Genomic DNA, 22406 nt, shown 5'->3' with positions numbered 1-22406 from the left:
AAAGCCCACAAATTCATGCAAGTTAACAATACATGCATTATTGCTCATAGGCTGCAAATATAAACTACCAAAAAAAAAACATTGAGTTGCAAATCCTATTTAGACAAATATAAATTGAGCAGATCAAGGATTTTGACTTGATCAAGTAGCTATTGTTAATTCCACATTTTCATTACTATCAATTTTATGAGTAAAAAAATAAAAGATTTTTCAGGGTAAATTATCAAAACTACGATTTTCTGATAATTCTTCCGTGAAATTTATAATATGAATATAATCACACACACACACATATATATATATATATATATATATATATATATATATATATATATATATATATATACACACACACACACACAATACTAATGGAGTATGTATTAATTAGCACATGGTCACATTCAAAATAACTATTCCAAATACTTTAGCATATCTCCGATTTTTCAAAGTATATTCATTAATGAATAAATGCAATATTGTATTTCCTATTATACGAAGCGTTCATTAAAGGGGATCACTATTTCAAATACTAACTTTTGCTTACTTGAATACCAAAAAAATAAAAAATAAATAATTAATTGTAAATTACTTTAATGCCCTTAATGAAAATTAAAACCAAAAAATATTACAAATACTATTTTTCTTTCTTAAATACCAAATAATCAAAAACCTAAAAAAAATATTTATCTCCTCACTCACAAACCCCTCACCTCCTCCACCTCCTCCACCTCCTTCTTCTTCCTCCCCAAAAACCCTCCTAAAAAACCTCAAAACAAAAGAAATCAAAACCTTACACAACTTGCAAAATGGCGTCAAATAACAATAGAATGGTAGTTTACGAGCAATGAGAACCCATTCAAGTATATATTCATGTATTTTTTGAGCTAAAACATCGATTTTGATTTTTTTTTTTTTTTTAAACTCGCCATGTATTTTCGACACATACAGGTCGAAAATACCCTTATTTTTCGACATGTATGTGTCGAAAACATAACAATTCATATTTTATTAAGTTTCGACACCTAAGTGTCGAATTTTGATACAATTTTCGACACCTAAGTGTCGAAAATTACCCATATTTTCGACACTTATGCGTCGAAAAAAAAAAATAAAAAAAAATTTACACAGATCTAATTTGACAGGTAGCTGTCGAAAATTGGTTGAATATTCGACAGTTAGCTGTCGAAAACTCATCCAAATTTCGACAGCTATCTGTCGAATTATCAAAAATCCCATTTCATTCACATTTTTCGACAACTATATGTCGATTTTTGATGAATTTTCGACATCAAGTTGTCGAAAATTCATCAAAAATCGACATATACAGGTCGAAAATTGTGAACGAAGAACCAACCCACGAATTTCAAATCAATGCTCGAATCGACTGAAATTAGATGCACCCATTACTAATTAACGATCATTTCTACCTAAAACAATCAAATCCTAATTACCCATATCAAACAATCAAATTCTAAGTAAATATTAAAGAAAAAAAATTCGAAAAAAATTATTACTTGGATGAATGAAACCGGAACGAAGAAGCGGCGGCGGGTTGATAACAATAGACGAAGAAGCGGCGGCGGCGGCGGCGGGGGTTGAAGAGGGTTGGAGTTTTTTATTTTACAACAAAGGGATTTTTTTCTTTTTTTTTTATTTGGTTTTTGATTAGGTAATTTCTAATAAAATTTGATATAATTGATATTTTGTATGAAAGGGTGTTTTTGTAATTTTCTTTTTATTTTGGTTTTAAAGTAAGAAAAAACTTATAAATATGTACTCAATTGTGGTTTTCAACTTGGTAGTATTCAACTAAGCAAAAATTAGTATTCAAAATAGTTGCCCCCTTCATTAAATTGGTCTTGGATTTTATTTGATTTTTTAATTTATTTATGGAAGGACAGAAAATAATATCTTGATATCGCCAAAAAAGAAAGGCAAGTATCAGTTCATTAACGTGCCGTTAAATTTCTGGATTGCCCTCTTCTCTAAAATCAGAGAAACCCTCAATTTCGATCAATGGCAGCATATTTTTCGATCACCAAAACCTCGAAAATTAGGTAATCAATAAGAGAAAAACACAGCACTATGTTTTTCAACGACGTTATTCAACGGAGGCTGGCAGCTCTGCTGCGGCCATGGCTGAGAGGCGACGAGGAACTCGAACTCAAGCTCGGGTTCCTCCGCTCAAACGGAACCCTCAACGACGTCGGACTCAACACCGCCGCGCTCAACGCATCGCTAGACGACCCATCCAAATTTTGCTTCAAGGAAGCGACCGCCGAGCAATTGAGTCTACAATTCTCGCCGTTCTCCTCCGCCGCCTTCACTCTCGTGGTTCGTGGCCTCCGTGTTGTTCTTTCACTTGGGTAAGGTTTTCGATGTTTCGTCTTGTTTTTCAGCTTCTGTTTCAATTACTCCAGATGTCTTGGTTTTTTATTGGTTATCTGTTGGTAATAATTTGTATGCAAAGAGAAGAAGTGGATGAGGAAGGAGTTAAGTGGAGGCGGGACCAGAGAGATACCTCTCCGGAGGAAAGGAATAATGTTCTAGAAGAGATTGATCCCGAGGTATTTTATTGCATTTCCGTTCTTGTTGATTTTATACTGCATAATATAGTATTGTTGGAATGTGTGAATTTATGAACATTTTGGGGAGCTAAGAAGTGTTGCAGGCTTATGCTATGCGGCTCTTACGACTGCACACCGGTCTGGTTACCTCTGAAAATTGAAAGCAATAGTACTTGAAACGCAATAATTTTCGGCCATAGGGTCTAACAGAACCTGCAATATTCTACTTTATAAGATTTAACTTCACTAGAATCCGCAATTTTAGTCATCTTATATCTCCGATCAATTTTAAAATGAATCTCCCTAGTGGCACTACAAAAACCTGAGAAAATGAAACGAAAATTATTCAACAGAAAGAAATGGCAGAACAACAGAATTCCATGATTTTTAGGTGCAGGAAATTATATGTATTCTTCCTTTATTTTTTTATTATGTTTTTGAGTTTTTGTTTGATCTTTGAAGCTAAAGTATGATTTGCATGTCTTTGATGGGTTCAGGGTTGTGCTTTGCATTCTGCAATTAGAAAGATATCGGACATTACCACCAGAAAATGGAGAACCGCTTTACTGAACACTGTAATTAGACATTGTCACTTGGAGTTGCATGATGTTCACGTGATTCTGCAGTCTCCTTGTTTGCGTGATTCATCCTGTTCTTTGCTAATGAAAAAGTTTAGAGCTGGATCACAGATTAGACCCCACAAATGCTTTATTAGAGGGTTAATGAGTTCACCGTTTCTGCCTTTTGAAGAGAATTTATTTGATTTTGATATTAGGAGTTTTGAGATTACTTTGAACAGTGAAAATCGCAAGAGTTCTGTTTTCCCTGCAACCAATATGTTAGTTGTAGTTAATTCAAGTCATCTTCAGTCCACAAGCTTTTGTTTTCATGTTCCAGCACTGAAATTTATATTTTCTTCATCAGATTTGTCTGTTATATTGCTGTTCTGTGGACTCTTGTCTAAAGAGTACAGATATGTTAGATCTGGAAGGCAACTATGGAATATAGTGGCAGCCAACCGCAGTTCTCTGCTTCCGGCTTCTAAATTGTCGCTGATTAACATAGTTGGCGTTGTGTGTCTATGGTTGCGTTATACAAAAACCTACCAGAGTATGCTTCTACTAGTTGGATATCCTGCTGATGAAATAATGAAAAGATCAGCTACATTGATGTACTATGATGCAGCGTATTCAAAATCTGTCAGGTCTCAGTGGAAGTTGATCGCTGAAACTGAAAAGGATCTGCCTCTCGAGGCAATTGCAGTGGCTCGGAGAATAGTTCGCTACAGAGTGGCCTCACGTGGTCCTGGTGAACTTGGCAATTTTGATGATGTGCTGGCTGCTAGGCCTTTCTCGAAACTGTGTCAGCTAGTGGTGCTTATCTTGAGCACGATAGCCGGTTTGTTTGTTTCATTTGCTAGGATTCTATTTCTGCACAAAATTCTTTCTATCTTTCGCAAGAGAAATCCTCATTTTGCCTCCTCTGTTTGTGAAAAATCCATTTTACAAAAAAGCATCACTCTAAAAATTCATGAAATCTCGGTAGCTCTTATACCAGACAATGCGGTACAGTCTACTAGCCGTGGGAAGGCAGTTTCAGACACAAAGATTTCATATGATGACTTACTCTCATTGTCTTTCTCCATAGATGGGATCTTCGTGAGATATATGGCGAATATTTCTGAACAGTGTTTTACATTTGCATCTGGTTGCTTGAAAGTTCTTTCTCTTTCTACTCCAACAGCTGGTGCAAGTGGTTACTTGGAAGAACATTGGGAGAAGGAAGTCGAGAAACGGCAGATTGTCATATGGGGAGAGCCTGCAGAAATTACTTGCCTTCCTGAAGAGACTTGTGATGCTGCTGCAGATATCGCTAGAACTTCAGACCCTTATTTGGATCGCCTTTTAGGGCAACTGTGGTTAAATTGGAAAAATACTTGTTTGAAATCTGAAGAAGATAACATGCCAAACGTGCAGGCTCCATGGATTCTTTGTGAGATATCGAGCTCTTTGATAGATCATGGCATCAGTGATTCTTGTTCTCGGTTTAACTGTGGCTTGGTTGTTGGTAAACTGAACTTCAACCTGGAATATTGTTCTTTTGCATCCACAGTTGTACTCCTCAGTCAAATACAGAGTGCTTTTCGCCGGAGTAGGAAAAGTGTATTTTTACATACTCCAATGATCACCATTGACGATCCACCAATGAGGGATTGGAATAATACACTTGCATCATATTCTAGCAAAATTGAAATGGGCATTATCAGATTGCTTCCTGAGAAGCATGTTCAAATCGGGGCACTCATTGTTGGTCCTTGCATTTTAATACCTCTGACAAATGATCAGTTCCATCCTGAAACTTCAAGCAATCGTCATCGTGTGGCACACATATCATTAGAAGTCTGCAACATTGAACTTCTGGCAGCAGATAATGTTGGATTATCAAGTCATGAAACTTCAGAACATGATGTAGGACCAGAGTTCGTTGAACTTAAACCTCAAGAAATTGACATCTCTAAATCAGATAATGGAGCTTACAGCTGTCAAAGGCAGATTTCACTCAACGGATACGTAAAATTTCGTGGTTTGAAGGCGTACTTTGATGAAACCACTGAGAATTTAAGAGACCAGATTATTGTATTAAGGCCAATAACTACACAAGTTAGTTATGTGAGGTAATTATTTGCTCTTTGCATTTCCTATTTACTCAACTTCGAATTCAACCTGTGCTAGGATGAGTGCGGTGCTTATTAGTTATTAGTTATTACGACTGGCTGAGAGTATTTGAAATGACTTCAGAGTTCACAGATTGACGAGTGGTGGCACAAATGCATTTCTTAGATACTTTGACTTAACATATTGGCGTTCTTCGTGTTGGTTTATGTTAGATGTGGTTTATCTATTCTAAATAATATGTGGCCTCAAAATGTTCTTTTACAAAGTACATATATTATGCTTTTGGTTTAGTGAACAAGCAATTTGATTTTTAGTTTGAGAGTGAATCTCATGTTTTCATCCTCTTGTCTCATATCATGATCACTTAGTTATTTGTAGTCAATTTCTTCTGCAATTAAGCTCACTTCATTGCTAAGGTGGGAAGTCATACTTGAGAATACAAATTAACAAGGCATAATATTTGAATACCCATCATTTAGGACAAAGAAGACTGCAAGTATATGGTGAAGATAATATACATTTTGGTGATGCCCAAAGTGCACATCTATCAATTTAAATGGGATGCTTTGCTGATTTTGGAATATTTGTCTTACATATGGCAGAAAGGACCATCATTCATTTGGTTCATCAGTAGTTGCTGTCTCAGCAGCTTCCCACTGTGTGGCTACCGGGTTTTCCTGCTTAATGTTTCTGGATGAGTTGCATATTTTGACAAAGGTGATTTATCTTTCATTATTGGCTGGCTAGCACAAGAAATATTGTTGTTTCAGTGTCTTATGCTCAATAGTGGTATTTGTTTATTTGTCTTTCTTTTGTCAATTCTGCACCCAATATCTTTTTCATTGTCACGATTGGCTGTGATAGATCGTGCTTCTTATGTTTGTACTAACTTGAGAGAGATATAATACGTCATATGTGATTATCATATCAAATCTTATAGTTTAGCACCTGATTGTATTATATTTTGAGGAAGACAATCTTGGATTTTACTTTAATCACTGAATATTTTTCTTTCCAGATATTTTTTGGAGTATTGTGTGAGTCACCTGCCTTCGCTGTGGATGGATCAGGTGGTGATATAAGCTATGAAGAAGGATCAATCACGGAATCACTTTATTTTGAAACTGGAAGTGGGCAAACATTATCTGTTAGAAGCAAAAATGCATCACTCATCACAAATCCTCAAGTTTTTGTCAACAGTACCTACGACCTTAAGTCGTTTGACATTGTTCTTCACAATTCCAGAAAAAGTTGTGGCCTGGAGATGCAAATGAGCATGATCCCTGTTGACAGCGAAACTGGCAGAAAGTCAACCTTGAACGACTCTTCTAGCAATGGAATTTACATTTCTTTTCAGCAGTCAATGGTGGAGTTTATGTACAAAGGACGGAATCTGGATGTTGTCATTGACACAAATGGAGTTCAATGTATCATTTGTAGATATTCGACTGAGTGTGATGGAATGCCTAATAAGTCTGACCTCAAAAGTCTCTTACATTCTCTAGTTTTCTTGACCGAAGCATCAGTTTATCATAGCAAAGTATGTTTCTGCTTGAGAAACCTTGAGAAAGTCTTATCATCAGCAAGCTTGCACACTACAACTGATGAATCTGGTTCCCATGGTATAACATTCCCCACACGTGTTGATTCTCCTTTGATTGTGAGTACTGAAAGTCTGGAGAATCAGTGGCTATTCACAAAAGTTACTATATCTGGAATTTATATAGCTGGATGCCAAGTAAAAGATATTTTGGTTAATAAATTTGAGGAATTTAACGGATCTTTTTCTGTTGGGCGCGACTTCCAGGCGATCTCTTGTGAATGCAGGGTGCGTACTGCATCTATTTAATTTTTTTTTCCGACATTATTCTGTAAACTGAGCTTGACGATTGCATTTTTCATTTATTTGAAAAAGCCTAGAAAGCCATTTATTTGTATTTCTGATGAACATTCGCATCTTTGATTGACAGCACTTGTATGTGTTGCTTCTTAATATAGGGTGGTTCCGTGTTACTTGAAGCAACAGCTGTGACAATGTTAATCGAAGGCTTTACTTCATACTATCGATGGATTTCAGAACTTCAGCCTTCTGGTCGATTATCTGGCAAAGCTGTAGTTGGACAATACACTAGTGAAATAGCTCCTGCAGATGGCCAACCCAGTATAAATCGTCAGCAAGTCCAATCTCGTAAAGTAATGTGGGATTGTGTAGAATCAGTTTCCATGAGTCTTTTGAATCTTTCTCTTGTACTTGTGGAGAGAGATGAATATGGTAAGCTGCCTTCCTTCATTGTTCAAAATGTTCATGTAGTGGTGAAATTTGATTTAATATTTAACTCCAATGCAGGTAAACTGGAGCAACTTCTACTTGAGGTTGACTTTGATTTCAATCTCGAACTTGTAAATGCAGTGAGAAAAATCTCGATTAGTATATCCAAGTTTTGTATGCTTTCTCAATTCATGCACGGGAATCTGGGACAGAAAGACAATGATGTTCGTACTCCTTTTTCTGCTATCATGCCCGATGAGTCATTTTCAAGCTTCATAAGCAAGGATTCTTCACCCTCTCTACAGCATAAAGATTTTGATCATCCCGACCTTGCTGATGCTAGTAGCTCAAGTACCTCAGTCTCCCAAAGGGGTGGTTCTCATGTCGGTATTTCCATGCGTAATCCAGGACAAAAGGACTTGTATATAAGTGCTCAAAGGTATATACTGAAAGATTTGCGATGTTTCCTAGCAGTTGAGGGGCCCGTGACAAGAGACCGGATTACTCCCACATACTCAAATAACATTTGGATTGGAACTGGTTCTATATCTGGGTTTGATGTGACGATATCTCTGTGTGAAATAAAGGTAAGTGATGCTGTTTGGTGATCTTCATAAAAAGGTTATTTGAACAGTTCTCTAATAACATCTGTGCATTTGTGTTGCCTTGACCCACACAATGAATTTACAAATGCGTCATTTACATATTTATATGTTAGATGGGAGACATTTTTTGTATAATAATTATGACGATTCCTGTTATTACAAATTAGAAAGAAATAAAGGAATAGCACATTCATGAGTATCATTCTCATCTTTGTGGAATCAATCTTTATAAAGCATATTAGAAGCTCACAAAAAGAATTGTTCAATGAAGTTTTCTTAGATTAGTTCTCAAGTTTCACAAAGTTTTGTGTTGGTAATTATGTTGATGAAGCTTCTACATGCTATTTTTTTTTCTGGAAATCATTTTTTTGGCTGTTTTCAATTCTTTCCGTTTTTTTGCACAGATGGTACTTTCTGCTTTGGGATCTTTCTCTAAGGTTTCGAGCAATGTGGAAACTCCCAAAGTGGAATCCAGGCACTTGTCTTATGATCACGAACCTGGAGGAAACACGGAAGAAATGGTTCCTGATGGTACTTATTATCCTGTCTTTTTGTTGCAGAACAGCTTTCTTTCAAAATTTCAGCTAAGACATCACTCCAACTTCTGCAGGAACTATTGTTGCTATCCAAGATGTTGATCAACACATGTATATTGCTGTTAAAGGTGCAGAAAGTAGATATGATGTAGCTGGAGCCATGCATTATTCACTGGTCGGAGAGCGCGCTCTTTTCAGAGTACGATGCTTTAACATAAAAAAAACTCGTTGTTTGCACCTTATAAGACGACGTGTTGGAAAACCATTTTTTATAATATAATTTAATGGAAGAAAGACATTATGTGAGAACTCAAGTTGAGGCTAGCAGACTTAGACTGATATGCTAATCATTACCCTATTTTAGCATTTGCAGGCTCCTGTTAGTAACCGTCAGCCTACTGTAGAATTAAATTGGATAGATTCATGTATAATATGAAAGGCAACCTGTTTGATATTTTGACAAAATGGTTGCTCTATGTATGAGATTGGCTTTCACTACTGATGCAATATTGTATCAGAAATTGCAAAGTAATAGATCGTGGACACTTGTTTCTGTTTTTTTTTTTCTATCATCCACCACCCTACCGAGTAATATCGTTAATCCGTTGCTTGAGTTTTTTATGTTTTGGGTAAGTCTATTCTTTAATAGTTGTCTAATATTTTCCAACAATTTTCCGTTGAGTCTTTGTTCAGGTAAAATATCATAAGCCAAGCAGATGGAAGTCTCAAATTCAGTATTTTTCCCTGATTTCGTTGTATGCTAAAGACAACTCTGGGGAGTCTCTACGACTGACTTGCCGCCCAAGATCGAGATTTGTTGACGTCTCTTGTTCTATTGATAGTGGGTCTGCACTTTGGAGAATGCTTTCTTTTAAACGCGATGCCTATGAAGTTGCTATCGAGGTTGAATCTTCTACTTCTCTATCTAAAAAGGCATTTCACCTTGTGAATAAGAAGAATGATTGTGCATTGGCATTCAACGACGGCATTCTTGAATTTGTTGGCAAGCCAGGAAATCTATTCAAATGGAAAGTGTTTGATGACCCTGGTCCATTGAGTAATAGGTTTCCTGTGGAGGGACCTTCCAGCTCCACCGCCATATCAAGGGAACTGCAAACTTACCCAAGGGATGGAAGTGATTCAAATGTTATGGAGATGGGAGAGTTAGTGGCGAATGGGAATCTTTCGGGAATTGTAGTTACAGTGGACAAGATTACCCTGACAATTGTTCATGAGCTTTCAGAGACTGAGGAAAAGTTCCCGCTTCTCCAGGGATCAATCTCCCCCAATCAAGCAATAATACAAATCTCAAATTCTAAACTCAGGGTTATGAACACATTTGAAGTTATTCTATATTACTTTGATGCCCAGCAAAACAAATGGTAACTCTTTTCGTGCGTAGATATTGGGTTGGTTCTCATTTTTGGCATTTCATTTAGATGCTTCAAATTATCTTACTACCTTGCAGGACTGAATTCATTCAACCACTTGAAATCTGCACTTTCTACTCTCAGAAGTTTCTTATTCAGGGTGCAGAAAATTCTCTTCACGGATTGCCTAGTCATTTCTATGCTAAAATTAAAGAGGTTTGTCTATCGATATTCAATTTTTGTTCTTGTTAGCTTTAAACTTAATCACTATGATAGTTCTCTGTGGCATTGGCAGGTGACCGTATTACTGAGCGAGCTTTCGCTGGATATCCTTTTATTTGTTATTGGGAAATTGGATTTGGCTGGTCCGTATGCAGTAAAAAGCTCCATGGTTCTGGCCAATTGCTACAAGGTTCTTAAACTAATATGTATCTAGCATGACTATTTAGTTGAAGTGTCTTTCTTTATTGAAACAATAGAAGAATATTCTCTTCATATGTTTAGTGGTGACTCTCAGACTTGCACAGATTTGTTTTATTTATTTTGTGTAACTTAGTCTTCCTTTGTAATCTCCTATTCTGACTGAAGTTTCTTCGCATGCAATTTTAATATTTTTATATATAATTCTGAATTGACATAGAATCAATTAAGTCTATCTAGAGGCATGAAAACCTGACTGCATGCGTTTATATCTCTCTGCTTGCTTATCTCATTCCCATGAACCTGGAGTAATGCTTTGACAATCTTCGATTTCCGGTGTCTAATTTTCTTATCTCATATGCTGATTATGTCGCTGCTGTGTCACTTTTCTTATTTTGGAGGGAATCCAGACTTCCATGTGAATACCTTTGTTTACTATAGAACCTATATAATATACTTTTCTGGTGTTGGACCCATTTCTTTCAGGAATTAACTTACTGCAGTATGATTGTTTAACATGATGGGGGGTCTTTTGACATAGATGGTGGTGTGGGTACTTCTGTTTTCAAGTCTATTAAATCTAAATGGTAACTGCAGATGTTTGAGGCATGGAGCCTACAATAATTTAGGCTGGTTGTTGAATTTTTGTTTGTTTATGGATAGGATGTGGCACCAACCTTCTTTTTGCTGAAGTACCAAACTTATAGATGCATGTCAACCATGACTGATTAAATATGAATGATAAGATTTTCTGAACTTGGAGAGTTAACTTGCACATTATTTTTCTTATGCTTGCGCTTGAACATTTTCATAGAAGCTACAATTATCTTTCTAGCCACTACAAATGCTGGGTGTTCTTAATCCTCACTCTTTTGTATCTTGATCCAACTCTTTTGACTGAGCCTTAGCTTACTGCATACATAATTTTTTTTTTCTTCCTGAAATTAGAAGGCGATAACTTATGTTTCGGAATGGCAGGTTGAAAACCAAACCGGCTTGACTCTTGATTGCCAATTTTATGATCATCAACATACATCAATAACTGCGAGACAGTCGACTACTGTTTTTCTAAGGTAACCCCGATTCTGTTAACTGGCAAAATATCCAGTGCTGAGCTCTTTTATCTTCCTTACTGGCACGCATTTCAGAGTTCAAGAAGAGGGAAAACTCAACTAAAGCATAAGCTCCTGCTCTTCATTAACTAATTTAAACGAGCTGTTAGTTACAGTACTAATATGTAGCTATTGTCATCAATCCTAACTGAATAATCATTCTTTCAATTAATAGAAATTGCTATAGACTGAAGTTGCCTTTATAATGATGCTGCATTTCACTTCTAAAGTTGCTGCGTTATCTTTTTCTTCTTTTACTGGGTTCTTCTTTTGATCTTTTTTGCTGCATCTTCTTGGTTGAGCTAGTATACTTCATATTCAGGTCTGTAACACAAACTTTATGGGTGATTAAGTTCTTAACTTGATAAAGATTAGAAGTATTTCTGCCATCTGAGGTTCCACTTCAAGAAGTGAGCAGTTTATTTAGGAAACACGAACCCCAATATAAAATGAAGACATCATTGATATTTGTTATTTTATTTTCTTCAGTCTCAGTTCTTTGCCTTCGGTAGTGTCCATTTAAATTTCAGCAAAATCAAATAATTCTCATATAGCATGTCTTTACTGTTCATCTCTTCGATGCATTTTATCTGTCTGTTACTTACATAAGAAAGAATTTCCGGTTAACATTTTATGTGGGCTACTTTTCTCCCTTGCATGTTTTTAAGGCACCTAGCTTTAGCAAATCAGCCACCAGAAGCATCTTTCTTTTCAGTACAGCTTGTCCAGAACGGTTTCCTTTCAACGTCTCCTATTCGTCTTTCACTTTTAGAAGCTCGACAATTTGCCTGGAGGACTCGCATTGTGTCATCGCAAGGTGAAGTATCCTGCTTCTAGTTTTAACGTTTTAGAATCATTTACTTAAGTAGGCAGCTATTAGTTGTGATATTGTATATGCAATTCGTAAATGACAATTGTTGCTAAGTGATTGGCTTATTTATAATCCAATGGTAAAAGTGATTAGTATTTAGTACCAAAGTTAGATGCAGACTAGTTTGGCATCAATGTTTATTTTTTGGCCACCTTTACGTAAGACTGACTAATCTGATGTGGTATAGTAATTGCAACTAACTTAATCTTGCCGTCCGGAATTTGATGCAAATTTATGCAAAAAAAAAATGGTATTTGTTGTTTGGTATAGCTAACTTAATATTTATATCTTTCAATGTACCTGTAGCAGTGCAAATGATGCGATGAGATTCAACCGAAGGTAAGGAAATTATAATATTACCCGAGGATAAACTAATTAATCTGTGATACAATAATGTTCTAAGATGTTCTTACTTGAGGGTATCCAAAAGGACCTCTCAGTATTATGGCTCTTATTGCTTAGATTTTCTTTTGCAGGTGATAATCTTAGTTGTCATGTTTTGTGAGGACTAACTCTAAATTTTCCCCTTTACTTGACCAGACTCCAAATCTTTTCCTGGTCCATTTGTTGTTCTTGAAATTTCAAAGGGAATTGAGGTATAAATTTATCTTTATCATCTCTGCTTTGTGATTAATATATTTTCCTCCTCTCTTTAGACTTTAGTATTAATTTGTCTTTCCTTTCAACCTGATATATTAATAGGACGGCTTATCTATCGTTGTCTCTCCTCTACTAAAGATATATAATGAAACTGATTTTTCTCTGGAGCTGCGTTTTCAAAGGCCTCAACATGTGGAAGCCGAGTCTCCTTTGCTGATATTGAAGGCTGGAGATATTTTAGATGATGCGATGACAGCATTTAGTGCTACTGATTTGTCTGGTGGTTTGAGAAAGGCATTAACATCTCTAAGTGTTGGTACGTCTTATCTTCATTGGTTCATATCTTTAGTACGTAGATGAAGAATTACTACAGAAATCTAGATTGAATAATTTGTTTCATAGCCGCAAAATTCAGATGCTATATGTGTAACTGAAATGAACCCGCATACAAATGAGTATAAGCTTTAGGATACGGATATTTCCAGTATAAGCTTTGGGATGTGGAAATCTGGTAGAAGATATTCTTCTTTATGCTCTAATTGCTGTTTGATTAAATATTTTCTTTAAAAAATGATGATGCAGATTATTGTCTGTGAAATTGCATACAACCCTTTCCCTCACTCATTCAGAATCTATAGTGAGTTGGTGCAAATAGATCCTGACAGTTTTAATTAAATTCATTATATACTCGCTGAGCTTATGAACATCACCTAAGAGATTTCGGTACTTGTAAGAATTAAAAGTACATTGCCATTTATCTTCTGCAGTTGCATGCATCTGGATGGTTCTTTTGGATGAATCCGTTTCTAATTGGAGGAAAATTAATGAATATGAATTGGTTCCTCTTCAAATATTTGAAGGAACTGAATAGCCTGAAAAAGGCATAGTTGATATGCGATTGGGTCAGTATATTTGTAGTAATGATATTGGATATTTTAGCCTCAATCTAACTATTCCTTGCTGTTAGTTAAATGGATAATTATTTTATGTTGTATCGGTATGTATTTATTTTTGGTTTATCTATTATCCTCTCATTCCATTTTGTACCAGTGCATTCTTTTTATCCTTACTTTATGCAATGGAAACAATCCTTTCTCGCCACTATCTGAAACTTATGAAGTTAAATATTGATCTGTAGGGAACTACATGTTTTCGTTTAGACCCAACACTTCCGATGATTCAAATAATTTTAGTAAGTCGTCAATAGAGTGGTCAGATGATCTTAAAGGTGGGAAGCCTGTTCGCCTATCCGGGCTATTCGACAAACTAAATTACCAAGTGCGGAAGGCATTTTCTGTCAACTCAAAAAAATATTCACTGAGCATTGCGAATTGTGCTCTCAAATCTGAAGAAGGTGTTGTCTCTGACATATATTTCCTGATACAAACTGTTGGAAAGGCTGTACCTGTTGTAAACCCAGATAACTTCGGATACGCCCCTGGAAATAAAAATTCACCAGTCGCAATGCAAGAGCAGAAAGAATTTTTTGTTCTCCCTACGATTCAGGTCTCAAATTTATTGCACACAGAGATACATGTCAGTTTGACCGATAAAGGTAATCGTTGCATAAATAGTGAACCCAGTTTCTTTTAGTTTGTTTAATATGTTCTATTATTGACAAACCTTCACCTTGTTGCAGATCCGGACAGCTCTGTGGACTCTGACAATACATGGAATGAAGCAACTATTTCTTGTGGATCAGCTGCCAATTTTTATGTTAACCCTGCTACCATATATTTTGTGGTCACATTAACTTCTTTTGGCTCGAGCTGTAAACCAGTAAATAGTCATGACTGGGTGAGAAAATTGCAAAAGCAAAAAGATGAAATCTCTCATTTGGACATTGAATTGGACTTTGGTGGCGGGAAATACTTCGCTATGCTAAGATTGTCCCGTGGACAGAGAGGCACACTAGAGGTACTTATCCTGCAGTATTATCTTTATACATATTTCAAGCTGGAACTCAACTTATTGTGCTTGTATTCAGGCTGGTATCTTTACGTCATATGCATTGCAAAATGATACAAATGCGTCGTTGTTTTGCTTTCCTACCAACCAGAAGCCTTTATCAAGGTATCATCTAATCATTTTCATAATTATTAGGAGTTGAATATTGGTAAAAGACTTCCTTAATGGAGAATCTCATTTGCAGGGCTGACATGGACAGATTTGGTACAAGTATCCCTCTGGAGTTTGGATCATATTTGCCTCCTAATTCCACCACGTCATGGTTCTTGAAGTAAATATCATTTTCTTTATCTTTTCTAATTGCGTTGTTGCTTTAAAAAGTATTTGGTATTTTCGGTAAAGGTGCAATTGTCGGTGGTGGAATAATAGCATGCAGATACATGTTTATGCAGTTAGATTCAGAATTTAATTACTGATTTCTAGTATGGAGAAATTGGCTTTACGTTGTACATTGGAAGCCATCTTAGTTCCAGGCGCTTGACATGCATAAGAAAGAGCATGATTCTTTTTCTCGAACTATATCTTTTTGCACCTTATAAATTCACATAATACTTGACTGTTAAAATCACAATTCTTTGTTGAGTTCACTTAATAGTTTCAGCATGTCAAGATTAAGAGAAGGATTCTGTATGAAATTGCGATTGTTTTTGGTTGAATTAGCACTTAGTATAAGCTAAACCTTCTCAAGTAATTCATGCACAAACTTCTCGGATGTACATGCACATATCAAAGGTCCCCACCCCAAAGTATGTGAAAATTTATATTCCTTAACACAATGAACACTGACCTGTAGAAGTAGTTCCTATGGTTTTGTTTGTTTGTTTTTCAAGGGGGTAGGGTAGTAGCGTAGGGGGTGGAGTAAGGTGATTTCTATTAAGACCAAGGAACAATCCTAACCGTTGGCCCATAATAATTGTAGCCTCCATTTAAATACTAAATTGGATATCTTGTTTGACTTTTTATGTTATTCTGGTGACAAATGAATGCTAATGTAATTCTCTGTCTTTCCTGTGAGATCTGACCTAAGGTCTAGTGTGTAACGATGTATATTTAATTTTGGATGTAAAATTACAAGCAATAACTTCCAATTGAGGTGATCATGAAAATAACACTTGAGCATGGAAAATCTCGGGTTGATAAATCCAGAGGTAAAGATGACGTCAATCTATCATTAGTGACTACTAAAATATACTTTTTGAATGCTAGATGCCAAAAATTGTGCTTCAAGTTGTTTGAGCAGAAAACACTGGAAGCACAGCTCGATTTGGATGTGTTATCGGGCCTTACAGAGATAGACCTGGAATCAGAAGAATTGTTCGGATCGAAAAATATCATGAGGTTGGGAGTGTCTTTAAGGCCATCTCTCACCAAAAAGGTCTCATCTCAGATAGTATCTTTCAGCTCGCGGTATGTTATATGCAATGAGTCAGAAGCTGCGATTGCTATCCGGCAATGTGATATGGAGGTCTGCTTTAACTAACACAAATTTAGTAAAAAAAAAAATGGTGTTAATTTCAAATTCTGAGTTGTGCTCTGATAATTCTCTTCTTCTTAAAAGGATATGGAAGATATAATTACTATCAACAGCAAACAGACGATAGCTTTACAGCTGAAGACAGTAACAAGAAAGAAGAGAGAAACGACCGTCATTGAAAATATTCTCAGAAAGCATGCAAAACCTCAAAACGATTCATCATTTTTCATTCAATTCCGACCAGATGAATCTGGACTTGGCTGGTCAGGGCCAGTATGTGTTTCTTCATTGGGTAGATTCTTCCTGAAATTCCGAACATACCCTGAAAGTCAATCCGATCACACGCCTTACAAAGAAAATCTAGTTAAATTTGCAGCTATTCATGTGGTGGAAGAAGCGTCTACCGTCGTATTGCACTTCCACATGCCACCACTTACATATCTTCCCTACAGAATAGAGAATTGTTTACATGATGCTCCCATAACTTATTATCAAAAGGTTTGTGTAATTCTCCCACTTTATCATCTTTTGCTTACATTTATTTAAGTGTCATCCTTATTTTCTCAGGATTCATCGGAGCCGGAGACTTTAGGAGCTAGAGTTAGTACTAACTACGTCTGGGATAACCTGACTCTTCCACATAAGCTAGTTGTCCAATTTCATGGTACTTCTCGTTTTCTCAACATTTGTTACTTAAAAAGTTTTGAATACTTTTCCTCACACGTTAATCATTTTAGAGGAGAGGCATTATAGCTCTATTTGTTCTAAAGCAGATAGTTCCGTTTCCAAGTTCCGTGCAATTGATATGACATGAGTGTTCAATAATGTAGTTCTCCTCTCGCAGATGTGCATCTATTGCGTGAAATCAACTTGGATAAGGTGCGGTCATGGAAACCATTTTACAGGAACAAGCAAACGAGAGGTCTGGGATTTCATTTACCCCTGGAGAAAAAGCCTGAAGATAAAAAACGTACTACTTACAGTCGAGAGACTGTAAGAGTGGGCTTTGAAGTATATGCAGAAGCTGTTACCCGAGTTTTGAGGATTTGTGAGTTCTCTGATAGTCATAAGGTGACTAGGGTGTCCCGCTCCGGTAGACAGATGCGGCTAAGAGTCTCCTATTTTTCTGTCCACTTGCTAGAGCATGCCAAGCAGGTCAATTTTCATTTATGAATTCATTCCTCCAACATAATATATCTCTGACCATCTCATCTGTTCATTATTTTTTTTGTGATTTTGTGGACAGCAAGTGTTGAATCAAATAGACAATATTCATGGAAAATAACTCTTCATTTGACAGTGTTCATGGAAAATTGCAAAAAGTTTGAATGCTTATTTTCACCATGAATTTTATTTATGTGCTGATGATCAATCATATATTTTGTGAAATAGTTACTATAATGCACTTCTTTTCTTTATTTGTATATATGAATTAAAGCACTAACGCAGTGACCCTTATGAAGGCTTAAATGGCATGGGATTGTCGCTTCTTGAATTCTTCTAATAAAACTTATCAAGATAATGAAGAGACAAAAAAGAGAATGATCTTTCTTAAGGATAATTTATCCCCTGTCTTTACAAATATTACCCCCTTTCTTCTTTGCATTTTAAAATGCCTTCCCTCAAGGTTGATAAAGCCTTCTCCAGAATATGTGTAGCATTCATCAATCTCCCTCTTAGAAAATGTAACGTCGGGCTAAATATATTACTGCATGCTAGCTTTATGCTTTTCATTTTTCTTGTATGGTTTCCAAACTTATGTCCATTCGGAACTGTAATTTGCTGAAGGAGGTAAATCTGGGCGAGCCATCCAACTATGAACCAATAATCATTACAAGACTTGAACGAATTAACTTGGATGCTATTTTCACGGACCAACATAAATACAGCCATATCAGAGTGAAGGTACATGCAGTTGCTTTTATATCATTATTGATGTCTTTTATTCTTCGAGGGGTTTTTGTTCATAACATCTGAAAGATATTGATGTACTATATACTTCAAGATTGTATGCCTTTCTGATTAGTTTATCGCAATTAATAAATGTAGTCATTAAGCGTGGATGAGAAGTGGGTCGGAGCTCCTTTTGCAGCAATGCTTCGTAAGCACCAATCTGAAAAGTCCGATGGAAACGAATATATTCTTCATGCTGCAGTTGTTTTGCTTCCAACGGGTTCTTCTGTTAAACAAGTGAAATACCTTTCCATTGTTCTGCAGGTAACATTAAAAAAAATGGGATTTCTAACGCTCTTTATATTTTGAATGTGGGTTTTACAAGAAATTTCATGGACGTCATTGATATCTTTCAGCAAATTGCTATTCTTTTCCTAAAGCTGTTTGTCAAACTTGATCATATTTGCAGCCTCTTGACCTGAACCTTGATGAGGAGACACTAATGAAAATCGTTCCATTTTGGAGAAGTTCTCTCAGTGATTCGAATGCTCCCCGTCAACAGTACTACTTTGATCATTTCGAGATCCACCCTGTAAAGATTGTAGCAAGCTTTCTTCCTGGAGACTCCAATTACAGCTACAGTTCAACTCAAGAGACTCTTAGGTCATTACTCCATAGTGTGATTAAGGTCTGAAACCAATTTTTCGTCGTATAATTCTGTTTCTTTTCTTTTCTACGGCTTTTGAGGTAATAAATCACTTTCATTTATATTTATATTCGACCAATGAATTTTCCATCTCCTCATAGATACCTGCCATCACGAGAAAGAATGTTGAGCTGAATGGGGTCCTTGTGACACATGCTTTGATAACGATACGTGAATTGACTGTAAAATGCGCACAACATTATTCCTGGTATGTTGCAGTTTGACCGTTTTTCTTTTCTTCTGTTTTAATATCTGGGTGTCCCTAAATTTCAATCAAGTTTTGTAGGTATGCCATGAGAGCAATCTATATTGCAAAGGGAAGCCCATTGCTTCCTCCAGCTTTTGCTTCTATATTTGATGATCTAGCTTCGTCCTCGCTTGATGTCTTTTTTGATCCTTCAAGTGGTTTGGTCAATGTTCCTGGCGCCACCTTAGGTATCTCATTTTCTCTCTCAATATGCATGTGAAAACAAGAATGTATTGTGTCCAAAACTGTTCGCTTGATTCTCTCTCAATCATGATCATCTCTCTTAATACAAATCTGATTTTTTACAATAAATATACCTAAAAATAATTAGTAGTGGAAGGAAACTGCTAAAGAAGAATTGGCAGGTAGACTGGAGAGTTTTATATCTCTAGCAAGGACTAGGGTATTATATACACATGTGTATATTTATATAAGCATTGAGAATGAACAAAAGGTTTCATCTAATGCTTGAAAACTTGAATAATAAGCATTTATGAGTAAGTTTTTAATTAAGATTAGACAAAGTCTAGAATGTTGCATTACAAGAATGGTGCTATTCTCTCATAGTACTCTTAAAGAGATAATAGAATCTTTACCACGATAATCAGTGTGTCGATGTAACTGTGCAGTATATTTTGATGTTTATAGCTGAAAGATAACTTGGTTATTTCCCTTTGCAAATGTTCATTCCAAACTGTTTGGATGGTCTTTTTCCACCCCCTGGCCTGATCCATGAATTTATGAATTAGGGACACTGAAGCTGATCAGTAAATTCATAGATAACAAAGGTTTTTCTGGAACAAAGCGTTACTTTGGTGATCTAGGAAAAACTGTAAGTTTTTTTTTCCCCTTGTAAATACAAACTAGTTGAAGGTTTTTATTTGAGTTGCATGACATTTGTCTCTGGGGTTCATTTGCAGTTGAAAAAAGCAGGTTCCAATGTGCTATTTGCTGCAGTCACTGAAGTATCAGACTCCGTTCTTAAGGGAGCAGAAACAAGTGGTTTTAATGGAATGGTATGATTCATTAATTTCCCCGAATATTAATTATACATCTGTCGAATGTTGACTGTTTGGAGTACATAATATTGTCAGGTAAATGGTTTTCACCAAGGAATTCTTAAATTAGCTATGGAACCATTAGTTCTCAGCAGTGCTTTCATGGAAGGTGGCGCAGATCGGAAAATCAAACTTGATAGAAGCCCTGGCGTTGATGAGGTAACTCGAAAGTAAATTTATTGTTGTAAATATATCCCTTTTCTTATACTAAACTCGAAAGTTCTGTTTCTGAAACGAGTTTCCTCCTTTTATAAATACGTCGTCACGGGTAGATTGGGTCACAAGCAAAAAGAGCATCCACTATTAGTTTCAATTATTTTACCATCCTCAGCTCTTATTTCATTTTTGAGTTCTGAAAGATTCAATAATGCCACAAAGTCTCTTGATATTTCTATGTTGAAATATGCAGCTATACATCGAGGGTTACCTGCAAGCAATGTTGGATACAATGTACAAACAAGAATACCTTAGGGTGAGAGTTGTCGAAAACCAGGTAATACACACACCCATGCCTATAATTTATGCATCAACTGAATCAGTGTATATGCTTGGATAATGTCGATGTACAATTTATGCATCAATTGAATTAATATGACTAAATTGTATTTAAATGTTTCATTTTCTTATAGGTTATTCTAAAAAACCTCCCTCCAAGCAGTTCTCTTATAAACGAAATCATGGACCATGTAAAAGGGTTTCTTGCAAGCAAGTCGTTGCTGAAGGGGGAATCTTCAACATCTTACTCCCTCCGACACATACGAGGAGAAAGAGTAAGTATTTTGTTCCTATCTATTTCTTCTCAATTTCGACAAATATAATTAAGCTTTGTCAAATGTGAACACACGTTACGCCTAATTATCACGAATTAACAAATTCTTCTTACAGGAATGGAGAATCGGGCCTACTATACTGACTCTATGTGAGCATCTGTTTGTGAGTTTTGTGATTCGAGTGCTTCGAAAGCAGTCTGGTAAAGTTGTGGGTAGAATCGGATGGAAGGGAAAACTTAAGGCAGATGAAGAGACTGCAATTGTTCCTGTTCCTCCAGTGGGCCCCATTGAGGAACAAAAGGTGAAGCTCGTGTGGAAATGGGGAATCGGCAGGTTTGTTTTGTCTGGTATAGTTGCCTATGTTGATGGGCGATTATGTCGGAATATTCCTAACCCTTTAGCAAGAAGAATTGTTAGTGGGTTCTTGCTGAGTTTTCTTGATCAAAACGATGATGAAACGAAGTAGAAGCTGTTTCGGAAGTTTCTTTCTTCTTGAAGTTTTGTAGTGAATTTTGGTGACTTGGGTTTGCATTTGGTGCTTATGCATGAACACGAGACATCAAAAGAGGAATAAAAGAAAAGGAGCTTTAGGCGAAAACGGTACATTTTATTTACGACTTTGTCTGGAAGAGAATCTCTCAGATTTGGAATTCTGACCTGATAGCGAGCCCACAGTTTGTGAAAACTACAATTTGCTATTTTCGAGTGAGTATAATAAATGCATAAACATGCTTTTGGTTCCTCAAATTTTCATGTGCATTTAATTGGAAAAAAAAAAAGAAAAGAAAAGATGTTGGGGGCAATTCTGTCATTTCACACAGCAAAAAAGAACAAAAAAATAAAAAAAATTCCGGCATTTGCCCCCCCCCCCCCCCCCCCCCCCCCAATAAAATCATCATTTAATTCAAAAAAAAAAAAGTTTAGGAAAACCACTAGCGAATTTAATAGAAACTGCGGGGCCAAGCTATGAGAAAATAAAATATGGTTAATCAGCAGGCGTTCATGCACTGATGCACATACCATTCCTCGCAGCCTCTGTGTGTGTGTGTGTGTTAATATTAAAGAGTTTGGATCATTCTTTGTGTAAGCAAGAATTTTAGTTCACTTAATATATTCAAATAAAAAACCCAAACTTTACCTAATAATAAGGAATTCATGTAATTTAAAGTCTAAATCAAAGCCTCAATCACTCTGTCATTTTCGATTGTGAAACTAACAAGGCCAGTCAAATAAATCTAATATTTTACCGTGCAATCATGGGTACG

The 22406-nt window shown here is 36.2% G+C and overlaps 1 protein-coding gene across 2 annotated transcripts; it reads left to right on the top strand.

Annotated features, from left to right (window-relative positions):
* The first annotated feature begins 1880 nt into the window (after nucleotides 1-1880).
* Nucleotides 1881-21888, top strand: LOC105972403 (vacuolar protein sorting-associated protein, putative (DUF1162)). 2 transcript variants are annotated; one of them, XM_088821585.1, is made up of 35 exons: nucleotides 1881-2366; nucleotides 2471-2567; nucleotides 3065-5241; nucleotides 5845-5959; nucleotides 6261-7070; nucleotides 7241-7514; nucleotides 7590-8098; nucleotides 8521-8647; nucleotides 8727-8851; nucleotides 9346-10034; nucleotides 10121-10238; nucleotides 10318-10434; nucleotides 11421-11515; nucleotides 12223-12371; nucleotides 12966-13021; nucleotides 13128-13341; nucleotides 14164-14580; nucleotides 14665-14942; nucleotides 15013-15098; nucleotides 15178-15264; nucleotides 16200-16458; nucleotides 16552-16965; nucleotides 17035-17131; nucleotides 17312-17622; nucleotides 18259-18372; nucleotides 18517-18684; nucleotides 18830-19048; nucleotides 19168-19274; nucleotides 19353-19501; nucleotides 20063-20145; nucleotides 20234-20329; nucleotides 20408-20530; nucleotides 20781-20864; nucleotides 21001-21141; nucleotides 21257-21888. In XM_088821585.1, exons 1-35 carry the CDS (start codon nucleotides 2086-2088, stop codon nucleotides 21605-21607), a joined length of 9537 nt encoding a protein of 3178 aa, XP_088677711.1. In that variant the 5' UTR covers nucleotides 1881-2085; the 3' UTR covers nucleotides 21608-21888. The 2 variants fall into 2 exon arrangements, with proteins under 2 accessions (XP_088677711.1, XP_012852813.2); XM_012997359.2 differs by having other exon boundaries at nucleotides 18256-18372.
* The last annotated feature ends 518 nt before the right edge of the window (nucleotides 21889-22406 follow it).

Source organism: Erythranthe guttata, chromosome 8 (genome assembly GCF_056151865.1).
Source record: "Erythranthe guttata isolate IM_541 chromosome 8, IM_541, whole genome shotgun sequence".
Taxonomy (NCBI): domain Eukaryota; kingdom Viridiplantae; phylum Streptophyta; class Magnoliopsida; order Lamiales; family Phrymaceae; genus Erythranthe; species Erythranthe guttata.
Note: the sequence above shows the minus strand (reverse complement) of the source record. Positions and strands in the feature narration are given on the sequence as shown.